Source organism: Sinocyclocheilus anshuiensis, unplaced genomic scaffold (assembly GCF_001515605.1).
Source record: "Sinocyclocheilus anshuiensis isolate Anshui unplaced genomic scaffold, SAMN03320099.WGS_v1.1 scaffold344, whole genome shotgun sequence".
In the NCBI taxonomy this organism is placed as follows: Eukaryota; Metazoa; Chordata; class Actinopteri; order Cypriniformes; family Cyprinidae; genus Sinocyclocheilus; species Sinocyclocheilus anshuiensis.
The window spans coordinates 730617-748239 of record NW_015557066.1 but is presented as its reverse complement, the minus strand read 5'-3'; the positions used below and the strand labels follow the sequence as shown (position 1 = coordinate 748239).

At 38.7% G+C, this 17623-nt stretch overlaps 1 protein-coding gene across 11 annotated transcripts in view; it reads right to left on the bottom strand.

Annotated features, from left to right (window-relative positions):
• The window catches only part of LOC107676658 (ataxin-2-like), a 29661-nt gene that overhangs the window by 4730 nt on the left and 7308 nt on the right, over positions 1–17623 (bottom strand). For 4 of the 11 annotated variants that reach the window (XM_016471267.1, XM_016471262.1, XM_016471269.1 and 1 more), the window contains exons 6-21: positions 14648–14662; positions 12313–12437; positions 12067–12158; positions 11792–11980; positions 9243–9409; positions 8238–8453; positions 6263–6445; positions 5999–6178; positions 5770–5877; positions 4939–5009; positions 4513–4862; positions 4189–4255; positions 3515–3655; positions 2306–2323; positions 1537–1609; positions 1078–1271 (exon numbers count right to left, since the gene is read on the bottom strand). In XM_016471267.1, coding sequence (XP_016326753.1) covers positions 1078–1271; positions 1537–1609; positions 2306–2323; positions 3515–3655; positions 4189–4255; positions 4513–4862; positions 4939–5009; positions 5770–5877; positions 5999–6178; positions 6263–6445; positions 8238–8453; positions 9243–9409; positions 11792–11980; positions 12067–12158; positions 12313–12437; positions 14648–14662 — 2189 coding nt within the window. The remainder of the gene's footprint in view (positions 1–1077; positions 1272–1536; positions 1610–2305; positions 2324–3514; positions 3656–4188; positions 4256–4512; positions 4863–4938; positions 5010–5769; positions 5878–5998; positions 6179–6262; positions 6446–8237; positions 8454–9242; positions 9410–11791; positions 11981–12066; positions 12159–12312; positions 12438–14647; positions 14663–17623) is intronic. The other 7 variants (XM_016471268.1, XM_016471273.1, XM_016471263.1 and 4 more) reach the window with 6 other exon arrangements.

Below are 17623 nucleotides of genomic sequence, written 5' to 3'. Positions count from 1 at the left end.
TTTGGGGGGGGGGGGGGGAATAATTTTGTCTCCAGAAATAATGGGATACATATTTGATAACAATTTTGTCATATTATAATTATATACTAACATTCTTGTATTATTGTAAGAAAAAACTTGGTCATTGTACATGTTTTTCTTGTATAAAGAAAAAAAAAGCTTTAAATGACAAAGTATCCAAACAAGCCACAAAAATGTTATAAGTAAAAGAATCAAGGATTCCAAATGGAACTTATAAAAAGTTCCCTCCATTGTTTGTTGATGTTGGTATCTTTACATCATTTCAACACTGTTCCAAGAAAGGGAATACAATGTTCACAAATACTTGATATTTAGTTTCAGCTGAAGATGGTCAGACACCACATTAGGGCTGCACGATAAATCGCATGCGATATTTAATGCGCATCTTGTCAGAAAGCCGGTTCTGTAATCAGCGGTAAATCTCCACCTGCGTGCTTTCACATTGAGCAGCATTAACTACACAGAGCTGTTGTTCACTGACGAGCTGCGCAAAAAATTGCGCGAATATGAACGTGGTTTAGCGCAGCTCGTCAGTGCACAACGGCTCTGTGTAGTTAATGCTGCTCAATGTGAAAGCCCGCAGGTGATGGAGATTTACCACTGATTACAGAACCGGCTTTACTGACAAGATGCGAGTTAAATATCGCATGCGATTTATCGTGCAGCCCTACACCACATTCATAAATGCTCAAGTTTTGTCCAAAATCGTTTACTGTCTTGAGTAGGTACTACTTCACTACAAACTTCATGACTGTTAAAAAAAGTACATTGTATGTAGTATGAATGCGTGAAGTACTACATCTGCCAAGTTGGCTTTGTCATGTGATCTATGGCATCCTCTCCTGTGGACTCCTTTTCCTCATCAGGAACTACTCGCCTACTGTTTTATACAATGAATTCGGACATACTTATTTTGCATACTGATTTTTGCCCACTTTAAAGTAGGGAGGTAAGCATATTTGGATGCAGGGAATTTTTTAATAATTTATTCATTGTGGCTAGCTTCTGTGCTTTAGTAATTCTTCATTAGAAATGAGACCTCTAAAGTCACTGTACCTGTGACTGGTAGTGGGTCATCTGTTGTACCAGAGGTTGGGTAGCAAACTGCTGGGGGCTACAAGTGAAGTATTGGGTGGAGTAGGCTGGGCTCGGTGCCACAATGGGCGGCCCAGCAGCTGTAGCTGGATGCATCATTGTAGATGTGCCAGGTGGATGATGCTGGTCTGGTCTTTGCTGTGGCATGTTTGGTACTGCAATCAGATACGACAAAAGAAGGGAGAATGAAATGGGCATGATGTAGTTCAAGAGAACTGCATAAAAAGAACTTTTCATTTTGAATAGATCTTATTTCCTAACTGCACAGCCCTGCAAACATTATTAAAAAAATCAATACACAGAATATATAGCATAACTCCTTCACACTGAAAAAGCTAATGACTAGAGCAAAGACAAAATAGCCTTAAGCAGCAGTAAAAAAAAAAAAAAAAAAGCACTCTAAGAGGGAATCATTCTCACCTTTACCTGGTCTGTAGTGCTTGGTCTGGCTCATGGTCATATGAGGAACCTGAACATGGTACATGGCTGGAGGCTAAAGGATGAGGAGCAGAACTTGAGATGCAGAACTAAATCCATGTTCGGAGTTTTTCACAGTCTTGAAGAATACTTGCTAAATCTTAATACAAAATCTAAATCTTAAAAGTATCATGTATTACATTCTGTTGATTACCACTGTAATTGACTTGTAGCACTTTTCTCTTTTAGCCCACAGTGCTCTGCTCACAGGAAAATGCTATTTGTAAACATTTTCAGGGTTTGTGGATGTTCAACCCAATATTCTGTTTCTCAAAGACAGTGCCAAGAGTATGTATAACAAAATGCTGTCCTCTACTGCGAGAATACACACATTAATGCTTCTGACTGACAAAGCCACACAACTTTCTGGCGTTTTCCTTTTCTGGTCAAGTGTTCATGCAAACAAAGCTTCAGTGCTTTTAACAGAACAAAAAAAAAAAAAAAAGGAAAATGTTTAAAACAAAAATTGATTACTAATTTTGAAGGGGGAAAAAAAACAACAACTCGCATTCAGAGTACTGATAAATTTTAGTTGATAAGGTAAGCATATAAAAAAAATAATTTATTGACAACAGTATGAAAATATAATAATAATAATAATACTGATCAGCTGCAGTAAGAAATGGACAAACCAACAACTGCTGGTCAGTTATGCAGGCAAAAATCTCATACATGATTTCAGTAGAAAAAAGAAGCTTAGAATTGCACAAACCTTCCAGATAATGCTTTTCTAATGGAGAGAGAGGAAAGAGGGAAAAGAAAAAAAAAAAAAAAAAAAACGAGTCTTTAGTGTGATTATCATTTGCTTTTTTCAGCAAAAGATGCATTTTCTAGAAAATGTGCGAGTGATTAAAGATGAAACAAAAGCTTTTTAAAGGATGGTATAGAGGAAAATAAAATGAGTTCTGGAATTACTGAAATGCATCTTTCCACTCTACACCACAATATTTAACAGTAAAGCTTTTATTTTGGTCAGTACAACAAAGTAAATCAGTAAATATAATATCAAACATTAGTGAGGTGTAACTTTTCGGGCTGATGAACCATGAGCTCCTTCCAAATGTTGATAGCATGCTACCAGTCAAATAATTTTTACATTAGCATGTTCTTGACCTTAAGGTCTGTTCACACCAAGTCCACAATTTTACACAATACTGTAAAATAAACTAGTGCACACCTACTAATATTTTTACACAAAATTCAAAAACCTTCGTGCCATTTATTTAGACCAGACTTAGTCTGAACAGGCCTCTACTGGCCCTTTTCCCTGAATTAAAGCAATCATGTGCTGAATGTACATGCCAGATGAAATGCAGCTGACAAATGAAAGTATAGGAGGGATGGCTGAAGTATGAATGCAATCAAGACATCAAGGATCTTGGCACATGAATGAAAAAAACTAAAATGTTTTGGGATAGATGTGGGCTTCCATGCACAGAATAAATGTGACCCTGGAACACAAAAGCAGTCTTAAGTTGCACGGGTATATTTGTAGCAATGGCTAAAAATACATTTTGTGGGTCAAAATTATCGATTTTTCTTTTATGCCAAAAATCATTAGGATATTAAGTAAAGATCATGTTCCATGAAGATATTTTGTAAATTTCCTACCGTAAATATATCAAAACTTCAGTTTTGATTAGTAATATGCATTGCTAAGGACTTTATTTGGACAACTTTAAAGGCAATTTTCTCAATATTTAGATTTTTTTGCACCCTCAGATTCCAGATTTTCTAATAGTTGTATCTCGACCAAATATTGTCCTATCCTAACAAACCATGCATCAATGGAAAGCTTATTTATTCAGCTTTCGGATGATGTATCAATCTCAGTTTTGAAAAATTGACACTTAAGACTGGTTTTGTGGTTCAAGGTCACAAATGATTACACTAACAGAGAGGTTCATATAATGGAGCTCACCTGAACGCCCGGACTGACAGGCGTCAGAGGGTACATCTGGAACATGGTCTGGCCATAGACAGTAGGGGGCTGCTGTACTACGATGGAAGGGCTGGGCTGACCCTGGGGCCGGGTTTGAGTGGGGGTTGTTGCTGGTTTAGGCTACGAAAAGAGTTATGAAATAAAAGGAAGATTAATATATTAACAAGTACATTTCCATGCTATATTTGTTTGCCCTCTTCCAGAAAACTCATGGAAAACCAAAACGACTTGAGACAGAAACCTTAAAGGGACAGTTCACCAAAAATTCTGCCATAATTTCCTCACCCTCAAGTTATTCCAAACCTTCTTTCAGTTTCTTTCTTCTATTGAACATAAAATATGATATTCTGAAAAATGTGGGTAACCAAATAGTTGCTGTCCCCATAGTATGGAAATGCTATGGGAGTCAACAGGGACCAGCAACGGTTTCGTTGCCCACATTATTCAAAATATCTTCAACATGTTCAACAGAAGAAAGAAACTCATACAGGTCTGGAATAATTTGAAGGGGAGGAAATGACAATTTTCACTTTTGGGTGAACTATCCCTTTAAATTACAACTTATTTTGTCTCAGAAAAATAATTTTCATTTTTGGGGAAAATTTTGATTTCAGTTCAATAATTGTCACAAAACGAACCACCGATTTACTTACAGGGGAGCAAAAAACCCTTGGGTTGAACTCCTTGGCATTGGGATTGAGAGTAGATCTTCTAACACTCCTACAAAGTGCATAAACAATAAATCAACGCTGTTTTATACACCATACGACAAGAACATTTCTCAGGGGAATGAACGCATTCCTGACAATACAATCTATTACAATTGGTTTTTAATCACATATCTGGTATGAATCATTTTGCTGAGGAAAAACTCTTTTAAGCAACTTTATCCTTTTAAGAAAATTAATTTAGCATTTTGACAATGAATTCTGTCAATGATAATGCTAGAGCTTTTCCATTTTCTTCTGCTGACTCACTCTGCTACAGGGTCATTCTTCTCCTCCTTCTCATCCTTGTCTTTTGCAGCAGCATTGGCCAGAGGCGAGCTGGTTTGAACACCCTGAGACGTCACATCAGGCCCTCGTTTCTGTTCTGGCACAGCAGAGGAAGGAGAGAGCAAAGGGGTACCAGATTTACTTCCTGTTGGGGCGGCGCCCACAGCAGTGGAGGTTTGTTCACTAATGGCGGACTCCATGGGGACTTTGGGTCCTGTTGAATCTACTGTGTTCTTCTCAGCTGCTTGATCCTTTGGCCTTTCTACGAGGTCCCGTGGAGGCTTGGTCACCATGGGCTCAAAAACTGGATCTGGATTTGAGCTAGACTGCAACTACAAATTATGCAGGGCTTCAATAACTGGACATACAGTTGCTTATGAAACACACATAATGGGAGAGAAAACTTACCCTAAAATCTACACTGAATTTCTTTAAATTATCTATTTGTTTCCTGTGGTCTGGAGCCATGCTGGGAGGTCCTAGAAAGATCAAAATATTAAATTTTAAAAAGCACATTTATTAAAAACAAATTACATAATTTCATTTGATTTTTCAGTTTTTGATGTCGCAATATACCGTATTGGCAATAAACGTGATATTTAAAAAATAAAATACTGATATGTAATACTAATCCAGCACACATTAGCTACAGTGTTACTGTCACACAAAATAATGTCGGAGAAATGACAGGTGAAAGCGAGTGCTAGACACTGTAGTCTGCAGCAAGTTACGATCAACAGCAAGTTCTTTTTTTTGTATGCATTTGTACAGTTATGGTTACAAACTCTCTCTTCACCTCCCTAAACTTGTATTTTGAGTGTAAGCATTGGCCAAACAAGACAAAACACAAGTTTATTTCAAACTTCTATAAATATAGGTATAATAGCATTATCGGGAATTCAAAGATTGAAAATCAGATATTGTGACAGCCCTACTTTGATGCATATGCCGTACCTACATTTGTATTTCAGTCTGTGTATGATTTATGATGAACTGAAAAAGTAATTTCTCGCTCTATCTATATTTACACAGTCTCAGCAATTTTGCATAAGAAAATGAATTCTTTGAAGCCAAATCCCTAATTCATACTGACAACTGGCAATTTCTGCTTTCCAGTTTTTTGTCAACAAAGCAAAATCGCATGCCGCAAAAAAACAGTTTTAGCAAAAGCTCCAAAATTCTGATTAAATAATGTTGGTTATATATGGTAAATAGCAGGACATCTCCACAGGTACACACCCTTTCCAATGGATCGAGCGATGCTTGCAGAAGCTTCAGTAGGTTTCACATTCTCCTTGTTGGCATTGGGGGAATTCTGTCTTGTCTCTAGTACTCTTGATTCTTTGGCTATTAAAAAAAAAAAAAACGAAACACAGGGCTGTTGTGAGATCTGGTACTGAGGAAATTAATAACACAAATTAATAAACAGGCCTTAAAATGGCACTTATTGTGTAAGGGACATCCTAACCCTCTTCTATCGGAGATGCTTCCAGGTTGGCGGCCAGATTGGCTGCTGTGGGTGACGTCGCTGTTGTGGAAGCTGTCGCAGAGTCTACTGGCACTGTACCAGCCTGAGGGGAAGACAAGCAGGAGGGGCTCGGAGCACCTCCGCCAATGCTATTTTGTCGAGGTGATCGAGGTCTGTGTGCTAAAAAGGAAGTGGAAAAAATTACTCAGCAAGTCTTTCAGACTGAAACTGAAATCTGGGTACAGATTTATAATCTAGACTTACCACCACTGACAACAGATGACCAGGTTCCCCCAGAAGGGCTGTTGCGAGTAGGAGGGGGAGCGGAAACCTCCACTGATGCACCTTGGGACATATAATCGGGTGGAGGAGGCCCACCGCCCCGACAAGAGGCCACTCTATGCGGTCTAGGAGTACGCTGTGACTTGGGAGACATTCTTGGAGGACCTGCATTCACAAACAAGAGAGATGAGCGAGTTCTGAAGGAAGAAACAAACACACTTTAGGGCATCTCTCACCAATGTGCAGTGTGTAGCTCTCTAAAAAAACAGTTGCTGTGTATGTGACATTCAAAATATCAAATATAGGCTGGGACACAACAAGCCAACTTCAAAGAACTAGCAGCGACAAAAGCAGACAGTGTTGTCGCTTTCCGTCGGCAGCGTCTGGACCAAAAAGCTGCGCTTGGACACACCGCTCAGACTACAGCCGACTGCAAACTAACACGTGCGTTCTGTGCCTGCATGAGAGGAATTAGCTGTCTATATTAGCAGCTATCAATAACATATATTCGTCATTCAAAAGGAGAAACCGAAACAAGGATATATGAGATATATGCAGCTATATGAAGGTGCTTGCTTACCATTTTGAATATCAGTTATGTTAACTTTCTTCATTTTAAGCGGCTCATGTTGCTATGAAAATATTCGCATATTGGAAGGCTTGGGTGAGATCACGTAACATTAGAACAGCCTTCTTTCTGTGCTGCGTTCATTTACTTGCTCGTTTTGTTTACTTTCGCTTTATTTGTTGGCCACTGACTCGTTTGCTAAACTGAGCATCCAATCAGAGTTCTCACTCTCGCGGATGGCCCCGACACAGATTCAACATGTTGAATCGGGCAAACTGCCGCTGACGTGAGGAACACACTAAACAAACTAGCCCGACAGACGCTCGCCAATGGCCCGGTGTGTCCCGGCCTTATGAAGCAAAAGCTTAATTTATGCTGTGACCATTAATAATTTGTGGCCTTTCTACTAATTCATTCCTTGGTTTAAGTTAAATTGCGGTCATATTGTAATAATTTGTTGCCTTGTTTTAAACTAAAGCAGGGGAAAAAATAAGTAAATCGTGGCCATGATTGAACTAAAACAAGGGAACAAACTGGTAAAATTTGGCCATGACTTAACTAAAATGAAGAATCTATTTAGTACAAAGTGGCCATAATTTAACCATATTAAAATGAGGAAACTAATTAGTAAATAGCAGCCACGATTTAACTAAATTAACACGAGAGAAGGAATTAGTACAACGTGGCCACATGTAGCTACAAATGAATAAGCGGTGGGAACAAATTCTGAAGGTGATGATACACGGGCCAACTTTTTGAGCAATGTTGCTTGGACACTCTCCCATTGAGAATGGGCAACAAATTTCTATCTGGATACTTTGGATTGGTCGTGGGCCCTGTGTCTCACCTGGTTGTCCGTTGACGGCAACATTGCTCAAAAAGTTGCCCTGTGTATCATCACCTTCAGTTTGTTGCCACACTTTTTCCTCCGCATGTCATGTGCCTGTCTCGGCATTCATGAAATGTTAATGGATAAGAATGTTAATTCTAGTCAATCTACCTGAAATATATTTGAACTGAAGAGGCTGTGACAGTTTCTCATTTGATGTGTGAGAAAACAATGTCAAGCCAATGTCAGACAAGGAAAGAAACACTTGGGCACTGCCAATGGTGACCCCAAGGCCAAGACAAAACACAATGCCAACCAACACTTAAACACACTGCAGAAAATGAGTGAGTGAAACGTGCCCCAAATTCACTTCAATCATGCATAGAAACAGGGATTGCAATAGAAAATGGAACAAGAAGAGGAGTGAGTCATTTTATTAAACACCAGGAAAGTCCCACAGCTGTTAGTGGCAGCCTTGATTCAGGCATTTGGATTGCAAAACGTGAACCTGAGCAGTGGTGCCACAACAAAATGGCTGCTCGGTCTGGAATTTCTGGTACCTTCTGAGGACAGGCGTTTGGGAATGGTGGATAGGGGCCCTGTAGAGCCATGAGCAGAGGGGTGAGACAGGGGTCGAGAGGGTCTGGATGGGGGTCTGGAAGGAGGCCGGGTGGGCGTGGCCGCCCGGGGCGGGAGAGAGTTGGTGGGGCCTGACTGGTAACGGGATGGAGGGCGAGAGGAGGGAGATGGGCAGCGTGAGGGCCAAGGGTGTACACCTGACAGAGATGAAATGAGTCGAAATGAGAGGAAAGAAAAACTACATTTGAGCGAGAAAGAGGGAGGGAGCGTGTAAATTGAATAGGAATACAGAAAAGTTTGAAGCCCTTATAGAATGATCAGTTCAGATATGAACACTGACACTACTGAGGAGGAAAGGTCCAGAGAGAGGTAATGCAAGAGTATTGGGAAGAAATGAGTTGAGAAGGACTGAGAAGACACCAAAGAATAAGGACAAAATGTAACAAATCACACGATGAGATTTCTTTGGTTAATTCAGAGGCAGTGAAACATAAAACAACGGGACACATGACTTCAAAGAAAGAACATTTGGAAAGATCAATCAGATTCTCTTGGAACAGCAGCAGTCTTGGCCTGCAGTACTCCCTTGCCCAAATCCTTTTATCATGAAAGGACTGAAAGCTAGAGAGATGATTTGGCAGATCGACTGTTAGTGAAGGGGAGAACAATGGACTAACAGATAATATATATTTGAGTTCTGTTTCATGGACTAACAAGGAATGATCCCAATAAAGTGACACCAGGGAAAACTGAGACACTTATCAAAGAATATCAGCACATTGCTTGTCTAGCTGTGCTGGTAACCACCGCTGATCATTTTTCAAGGCTTCAAAACTGCATAACCAAACATACAATTTGTCTGCATAGTACATTACTAAACTTGATTGTATAATCAAAGTACCAAAACACTAGTCACTAGTTATTTTGGATACCCAACATGACCCAAAGCAAGTCAAGGTACAAAGAGTTCAAAAAGCATCTTGTACCTCCATTGACCACACGCTGATCCATTGTGTTGTAGTCATGAGGTCCAGATCTGGGTGCGGGTGGCCCAGGGCTGCACTGAACCAGTCTGGGTGAGTTTTGACGACCAGCTCCCCATGACATCCCTGCTTCTCTGTTCCTCTGACTAGGGGGAATGTATTTGTTCTCCCTGTTGAAGTAAACAGAAGAACTGAATCTAATTGAGCAATACTCTTCAAACTGAATTCCATTCTGACAAAAAACAATGTATATACATTCTAGCACCAACTAATAACATCTACAGAAGTCATTTTCAGTCTAAGCAGCCAATGCGAAATCTGGGGGTAGGGCTGGGTGATAAAACGATAACGATAATAATAGAGATATAGTTTCCCTCAATAAAATGACAAGAGTTCGATAAATGTTTGATATAACGTTTATGCGCAACAAGCGTAACGAAGCGGTGCTACACGGACCTACTCGGCTCAAAGTTCAAACGGCAGCACAGCATGAGCTTACTAGAGCAGATGCGTTCACTCGCTAATGAGTCTCTGTCACGCGACACTAAACAGCTGTGAGATCCAGTGTGAAGAGCTTGAATTCATCGAAGAACACAAATGACTCGGTGATTTAAACTAGTTCAAAACCAGGTAAAACAGCACTGACAAACAGGAGAAACACTGTGTGCAACGATGCAGTCAGAAGGCTTTTCAATCTACAAATCGCCATCATTTACCAAGCAGCAACACTAATATTGTGTCAGAAATGTGGAATATTCATATCAAATTTTATTATATTATTAATGTAGACATGTATTAAAGGAGTAATGGAATATAATTACAGTATTTTTTGTGATTAAGCTATAGCATTTGGGTATTTATACTAAATGTATTTAGACTACTGTTTTTCATACAAATACCTAGAAACCATATTGATACATTTTTACCATGTGTGACGAGTGGGGCGGGGCCGAGAGCCATGGGAACGGAGCGAGGCCGGTGAAGTGAATGATGATGAGCGACTCGAGACCACTCACCGGTCTCGAGTCCCACGGAGGAGCTCCGGAAGGATAAAAGGAGGAGTGACGACAGTGCAAGACGAGAGAGGACCAGGCCTGGATTTTATGTTGTTTTGTTTCTGTTTGTGCGCGGCAGTTGTCCGTGAGGGGCCGTCACGCCGGATCAGTTTCCTACGTTGTTGTGATTTGATCTGAACGGAAACAGCGTATCCGTGTGACGCAGCTGACACAGAACAGCATTAGCTGTTTACGTCCAGCTGATATTCTCCAAAATGGCACCAGGGTGATGCGGAGGAGACAAATCGTTGAATAATGTCGCTATTTTTTTTCTTTTGTGCACAAAAAGTATTCTCGTAGCTTCGTATAATTGCGGATGAACCACTGTGCCACATGGATTATTTTGCAGATCTCCTTGCTACGTTTCTGGACTTGGGTCTATGCAGGGTCTGAGAGCTCTCAGATTCCATCAAAAATATCTTAATTTGTGTTCCGAAGATGAACGAAGGTCTTACGGGTTTGAAACGACATGAGGCTAAGTAATTAATGATAGAATTTTCATTTTTGGGTGAACTAACCCTTTAATTTTAATAAAACTCATTTCACCATATACAAATGAGATAGTTACAATTTTTACAGATGTTACCATTTGTGATAATGAGCATAAATTTACATCTGCATCCTAACTCAAGCTACTACTACTGTCATTATTATATTATTAATATTGCAGCCTGCACTGCAAACTGTGCTGAAGGTACACGTCATCAAAGTCAGGCAACACAAACCTGCTTCATGATTTGAAAGAATATCAATGCAGAAACTAAGAAATAAATTTTTCTAAACATATTTATTTTGTTAAGGAAAAATGATTAGAAAAGTGTAGAAAATGTGATAAGTGTCATGTTCTGACAATAAAGAGTAGTTTAAAACCACAATTAATGGTCTGCTTTCTACAGCTTTCACTTGGGAGCAAAAATCTGCCAATAAACTTGAAAGAAATAAAGATATGAAATTTATTGTGATAATTATCGATACCAACTGATATGAAAAATTGTATTGTGATATTGTTTTTGGCCATATCGTGCAGCCCTATTAGGGTGAAGGGGAATCTTTTTCCCCCAAGGGGATATATTTTGCCCTGAAGCAAAGTTCCCATTGTTGTGGTTTCCTATTGAAATGACTCATCTGCATCATCTGCAAAATTTGCAGAACAATAAATGTGAATGTACTTTAAGACTTTGCTTTGATTCAAACCAAAGCAGCAAATATAACTGATGCGAAAAGGTTTATTCGGGTGGATAAATTAACAGGCAACAATCAGCAATAGTTTCTATATTCTTCAGGGATATTTAAATATATTTCAAATCTAAGCATAGCCTTTGAAGTTAATGAAAGTAAGTTTACTTGGCAGCCATATTTGCAATGCCTCCAGGCTGCTATTTCAGGCATGCAGGACCGACCCATATCTACTTGAAGGGGAAATACAGACATCTCAAATACTGCTTTCCAAACTCACATTTAAATAGCATTTTAAATCAGCAATAAAATCGCCTTTACCTGTTGAGGCTGTGAAGCTCCCGCTCTCCACGAACCACAGCAGTGTATTTCTCTTCCTCGGAGCGGTCGTCATTCTCCAGGGCCACGCGGGCCTTGTAGGTGGCACTGGCTTCGATCTCCTCTGCCAGCTGTGATGCGCGAGCCTCCCGCTTGAGGAACTCCTCAGAGTTGTCTCGCTCCAAAGGAACCCTGGAAACAAAAGGAAAAAAATCAACCTAAGAGACAGCACATACCTACCAGGCGAGGTGATGTATAGCACAGATGAGAGGACTTACGTGTAGGAGGACAAGCTGCTGTCATAGGTGGACTTCACACCGTATGTCTCCTCATTGTATTTAAACATCTCATCAGGATCCCAACCATTTGACTGAGAGAGAGTTTCAAAAATGTGATCACTGTTTCACCTCATACCTCTTGTGATAGCTTTAAATTACTAAACGTTGTTGCTGCTTATGATACTTCTAAACTAATCCAACTGCAATTTGCTACATTATGTCAAGATTTGTTGACCGTTGTCTCACCAGATCAGTGTCAAGAGATTCCATGCTGCCTGAGATGTGCTGCTCCCCTCCATCCCAGGGTTCCAGATCCTTCTCCTTGTGCTCTCCATTAAGACGGGCACTCACCGCACTGTCTGTGAAGTTATCTTCACCACACACCAACACACAAGACAAACTTCAGGATTCATATCACTTGTATCATGGTGATGCAAAAGCACACAAATGATTATGGAAGGAACATAAAACAGAGATGAAAAAAATTCACTATATGGGGGACATAATGAAGTGGAAAATGGGTGATGATTTCTAAATGGACACTAATGGTGGTGCAGGGGCAAGGATCTCACATTTAGTCATAAGACAGACAACAATCTTGTATCTGAGCTCACTGCATTACAAACAGATTTCAAAGGCCATGTTTTCAGAAAAAAGGTGGAGCTGTATTTTTTTTCTGACATCCTGTTCAGTTTACTGTTGATGAATTAAGCTCTTGTTCAATAACCAGAAATCGAATGAGTGATTCCTCTATCAAAGCAGACAGGAACATTGTTGCCTATAGAGTAAAGTCATTGCTAATAGTTAATTAAATCCTAAAGCTTAAACTAAAGGAGTGGTCACATTTTCTGAATTTTCACAGGCAAAACCCACTAATTTCAATAGGACTTCACATCATTCGGAATTTCGCACAAGGGCAAAAGACTTTCCTGTGGGTCCCCTTTGGATTCACCACACTGACCAACAGAAAGTTGCTTGGTTTGAAAGTAACTTCTGTGCTCCATACATCGCTACATTACTGATAATAAACAATGGACCTTTTTGCCTGCAAAATTCCACTGAAATGTTACTGCACTTAACAATATAAAATAAACTTGATTAATTGGACAGGAACACTAATTAGAAAATGAGATTCCTGAGAACATGACCTTCACCGGAGTAAGTCAGAGGTTAAGGGTCACAAAGAACACAGAGGAAATACAGTAATACAAAAGGAAAAAATTTGGAAAGAATCAATACATGTGGGTTTGTTAAACAGGCATGATTCCATGCATTTCAATCAGTAGTTTCGAAGAAGTGATCAATAAAAATAATTCATTTTATTTCACTGATTTCAAATGCTGTTGTATGAAATACAATGCCAACTTGAGTAGTTTTCACGGCAGCATGATTTGCTTAATTGCTGTTAAACTGTTCTTGCATTAATTTGAACAGTTCCTGTTGTTTTCAGTAAATTAGATTTTATAAAAGAAAAGGCGAAAAGACAAAATTAAATCCCAACCGGAAGAATTATGATCTCCCACCAAGATTTATTTAGTTTAAAGGGGTCATATGATGCGATTTAAATTTTTCCTTTCTATAGCTGGCCAATCAGCGCACACCTCGCTTTTCAGACGATGAGCTTTGTAAAAATCGACACGTTTCAGAAAGGCGGGGCATAGAGGAGAAACAATAATGTACAGTATGTGGAAAATACTGTGTTTTTTGAACCTTAAACCGCATAAACACATTTCATTACACCAAATACACAAAATAATGTTCTTTTTAGCAACATCATATGACCCCTTTAAGCAATATTGCGATGCTCATGAAATGAAACAGGGCTCTAATGTAACATCATCAGGTTAATTATGTAATAACAATCAAAATGTTACAGTAGCTACTTGCAGCCAGCTTTGAGCAGGTTTGGCACTTGTGTGTTGCTTGCTTGTCTATAAGTATGATGATGGCAAATGCCATTTGATCTTCACATGAACTAGCTGATCATTTTTGTATCTGTCCCAGTTCTATAGACTGTATTCTGTATTCTCTGGTGCACAAAATCAAAATCTAGTAGCTAAAGTCTTAACATTGCACAATTCCTGAGGTGAAGTACTGCAGAACACAAACCTTCTCTAAAAGCTAGCTCTAATTGAACTCTGAATTGTGTCTTTTTGTAGCTACTCCAAAAAAAAAAATTGGGATTGGGAGACTCAGAAAGTTTAATCCACCTTAAAAAAGAGCTTTCTTAGAGAAATTGCGTCAATGCAGTCATATCAAACATTCATACAGCTGGCTAATCTATGTAGGACACAAAAAGCACCTAAGAAGCTGATAACGTGTGCTTCTTTTGTGAGGATAATGTAAAAATAACATCCTCTGACATAAGGGCTGCATCCGTGTTGTGTTATTAATTAAGCTCTATATTGACCCAGCATGGTCCCCTGATCAAGCAAGATTACAATAACAAATAACAAAAGCATCTCTGTGTCGAAATGCCTGCAAGTTATGCACTATTCACCTACTCAAAGAATGCCGCAAGTAACTGAAAATATTTTGCATAAAAAATACACTTGTAAAAGAAGAGGATGAATTGCATTACCTGCATCTGATGAGACTACACCCATTTAAGAGAAAAGAGACAGAATAAAAAAAGTGGTCAGTTTGAGGAAATCATTGAACAGATTCAACTAATGCATTTTTTTTGCACCTAGAGTGATAGAGACAGGCTGACAGGGTTGGACTGTATGGAAGGAGCATTTTCGACAAAAGGAGTTTTGCATTGCTAATGTATGTAGTAGCATTATAAATATTTTATAACGATTGATTTGCAACGTCTTTGATCCATCAAAATGTCATCCCTTCTCCTAACAACACACTTTGAGCTCTTATCAAATACACATCTTATTCAACAGTAATGAAAACATAATTGCAGGACTACAGCAGGCACGGTCCATGATGTTTTTCATGGTCTGCATTGACACTGCAAGGCTCACAGATCTGATTGCATAATACTGATCACATTTACATGCAAACCACAGATTAAGTTTATGGTTTTGGTTAAGCTTTTATTCCATGTATCACAAAACTTATACAGGGTTCCTGCTCATTTTTTTAAATTCAAATTTAAGGCTTTTAAATAATTTTTTAAGACCTGAATAAATAAAAAGGAATATCGTACGCTAGGTCCCTGTAAAGTCAATTCTGAGAATTGTTTCTGAATGCATTATAAAAGTTACAAATGTATTGCTAAAACACATTACAAAGACTGTGAACTATGTAGTACTGAATAGTGGAGTTAGACCGTTAAACAGTTTTTCACCAATTCTGTGTTCAAAATTTTTTGGCCAGGGCTAAAAAGGGGGTTCGATGATGCACTGGAGCCCCCGAGCCATGGCCCATCCCCTAACACTATAACTAGAGCACATTCGCATCAGTTCACCCGCTCAATCGCGAGTTGTCAGTACTGTTAGTAACACACAGCCTACACAGTTTGCTAGCTAGCTATGCCTTTGTCACTGAAATGCGTATTTCCTGGTTGCGATAACATACAAAACAGCTCGGTGTCCTTATTTAAATTTCCTAATAATGATTATATCAAAAAGAGTTGGATTAATTTTGTGACGAGCCACCTTGATGGAAAGCTGAAGGTCACCACCAAAACCCGCCTCTGCAGTTTTTACACCAGATAAATTTATAAACTTTTATCAGAGACAACTGGGATTCACTGATAATCCGCTGTTACTGGTAAATTCTCGGGTAGCCGGTCCTCCGAATCGGATTCTAGCTCTGGAGGCTCAAACATGTATGGTTTTGTAAATCCAATTAAGCTGCTAGGAACATCCATTCAGGCTGTAGCGAAGAGGCGGCAGCTTTCCCGCAAGTAGGCGTGGTTTCAACGCAAAAAGCGGACACGCCCCCAGTGTTTGAGAGCAGAGGATACCGCCCATTTTTTCAAGATTTTGATCACTTATTTTATTTACTTGGAGGATTTTTTCATCATTCAAATTTGGCTGAGTGGTTAATAATATATTTTTCTGTGGTGTGACAAACTCAGAACACATATTTAATATTGCCTTTACAGGGACTTTAAATTTTTTTCTATTATTATTATATACATTTTTGTTTTGTTTTGTTTAGTTCTTCCTCTTCCATCAATGGTCCACACTCCAGCCCAGTAGGTGGCGGGAATGCACCTATCGTTCGTTTGCCAACCACCATAAAACTCCAAAAGAAGAAGAAGAAGAAGATCTCAATATGGGTAGTGATCACTATATCATTTTATGTAAGGTTGGGCTGAGTGTAATGGAACATAATGTGATTTTAGCTCCAAGATGGAGATTTAATAAAGCAAACTGGGAAGCATATACATATTTAAGTGAGGTAGAACTAACAGCAGAAGTAAATATGATGGAAGACATAGATGAATGTAATGGGAAAATATGTAAAGTATTGTATGATGTAACTAATAATATTATAGGAAAAAAGGGACAATGTAAAAAGAGGAAAGCAGTTCCTTGGTGGACAGAACAATGTAGCAATGCGGTACATAATAGGAATAAAGCATTCAGAAAAATCAAAAAGACTAATTTATTTGAAGATTTTATTAAATATAAGAAAGCGCAAGCTGAAGTAAGAAGAATAGTCCGAGCAGCTAAAAAGAAGTACTGGAGAGATTGGTGTAATTCAATAGGAGAAGATATTGACATAAGTGAAGTATGGGGATCAATTAGGAAAATGGGAGGAATTTATAGAAATCAAACTCTTCCAGTTTTAAAAACTGATGAAGGAAGAATAGCTGTGTCAGATAATGAAAAAGCTGAAATGCTGGCTAAAGTATTTGTTAAAGTCCATAGTGATGATAATGTTTCAGAGGATATTAAAAAGTGTAGAATCCAGAACAAGAATCAGCACCCAGATGTGATGATGAAAAGAAGTTCTTCTGGAGACACTTTAGACGCAGAATTTACTATGTATGAATTAAAGATGGCTCTAGGGGGAGTTAAACATACATCTCCTGGAAGAGATGATATATGTTATGTAATGATTCAACATTTATCAGATAGATCCTTAAAAATTATTTTAAATCTTTTTAACAAGGTATGGAATGCAGGAAAGATTCCTTCTTCGTGGAAACATGGAATAATAGTACCAGTAGGCAAACCTGGAAAGGACAAATCCAATCCAATTAATTATAGGCCAATTGCATTAACTTCTAATTTATGTAAACTGATGGAAAAAATGATCATACATAGACTAAATTATATATTGGAAATAAAAGGTCTTATATCGCCATATCAGAGTGGATTTAGGGCTGGTCGGAATACAATGGATGCTGTTTTAAGCCTAGAAGCCGATATCAGGAAAGCTCAGACAAATAAAGAAGTACAGTGGGTACGGAAAGTATTCAGACCCCCTTCAATTTTTCACTCTTTGTTATATTGCAGCCATTTGCTAAAATCATTTAAGTTAATTTTTTTTCCTCATTAATGTACACACAGCACCCCATATTGACAGAAAAACACAGAATCGTTGACATTTTTGCAGATTTATTAAAAAAGAAAAACTGAAATATCAC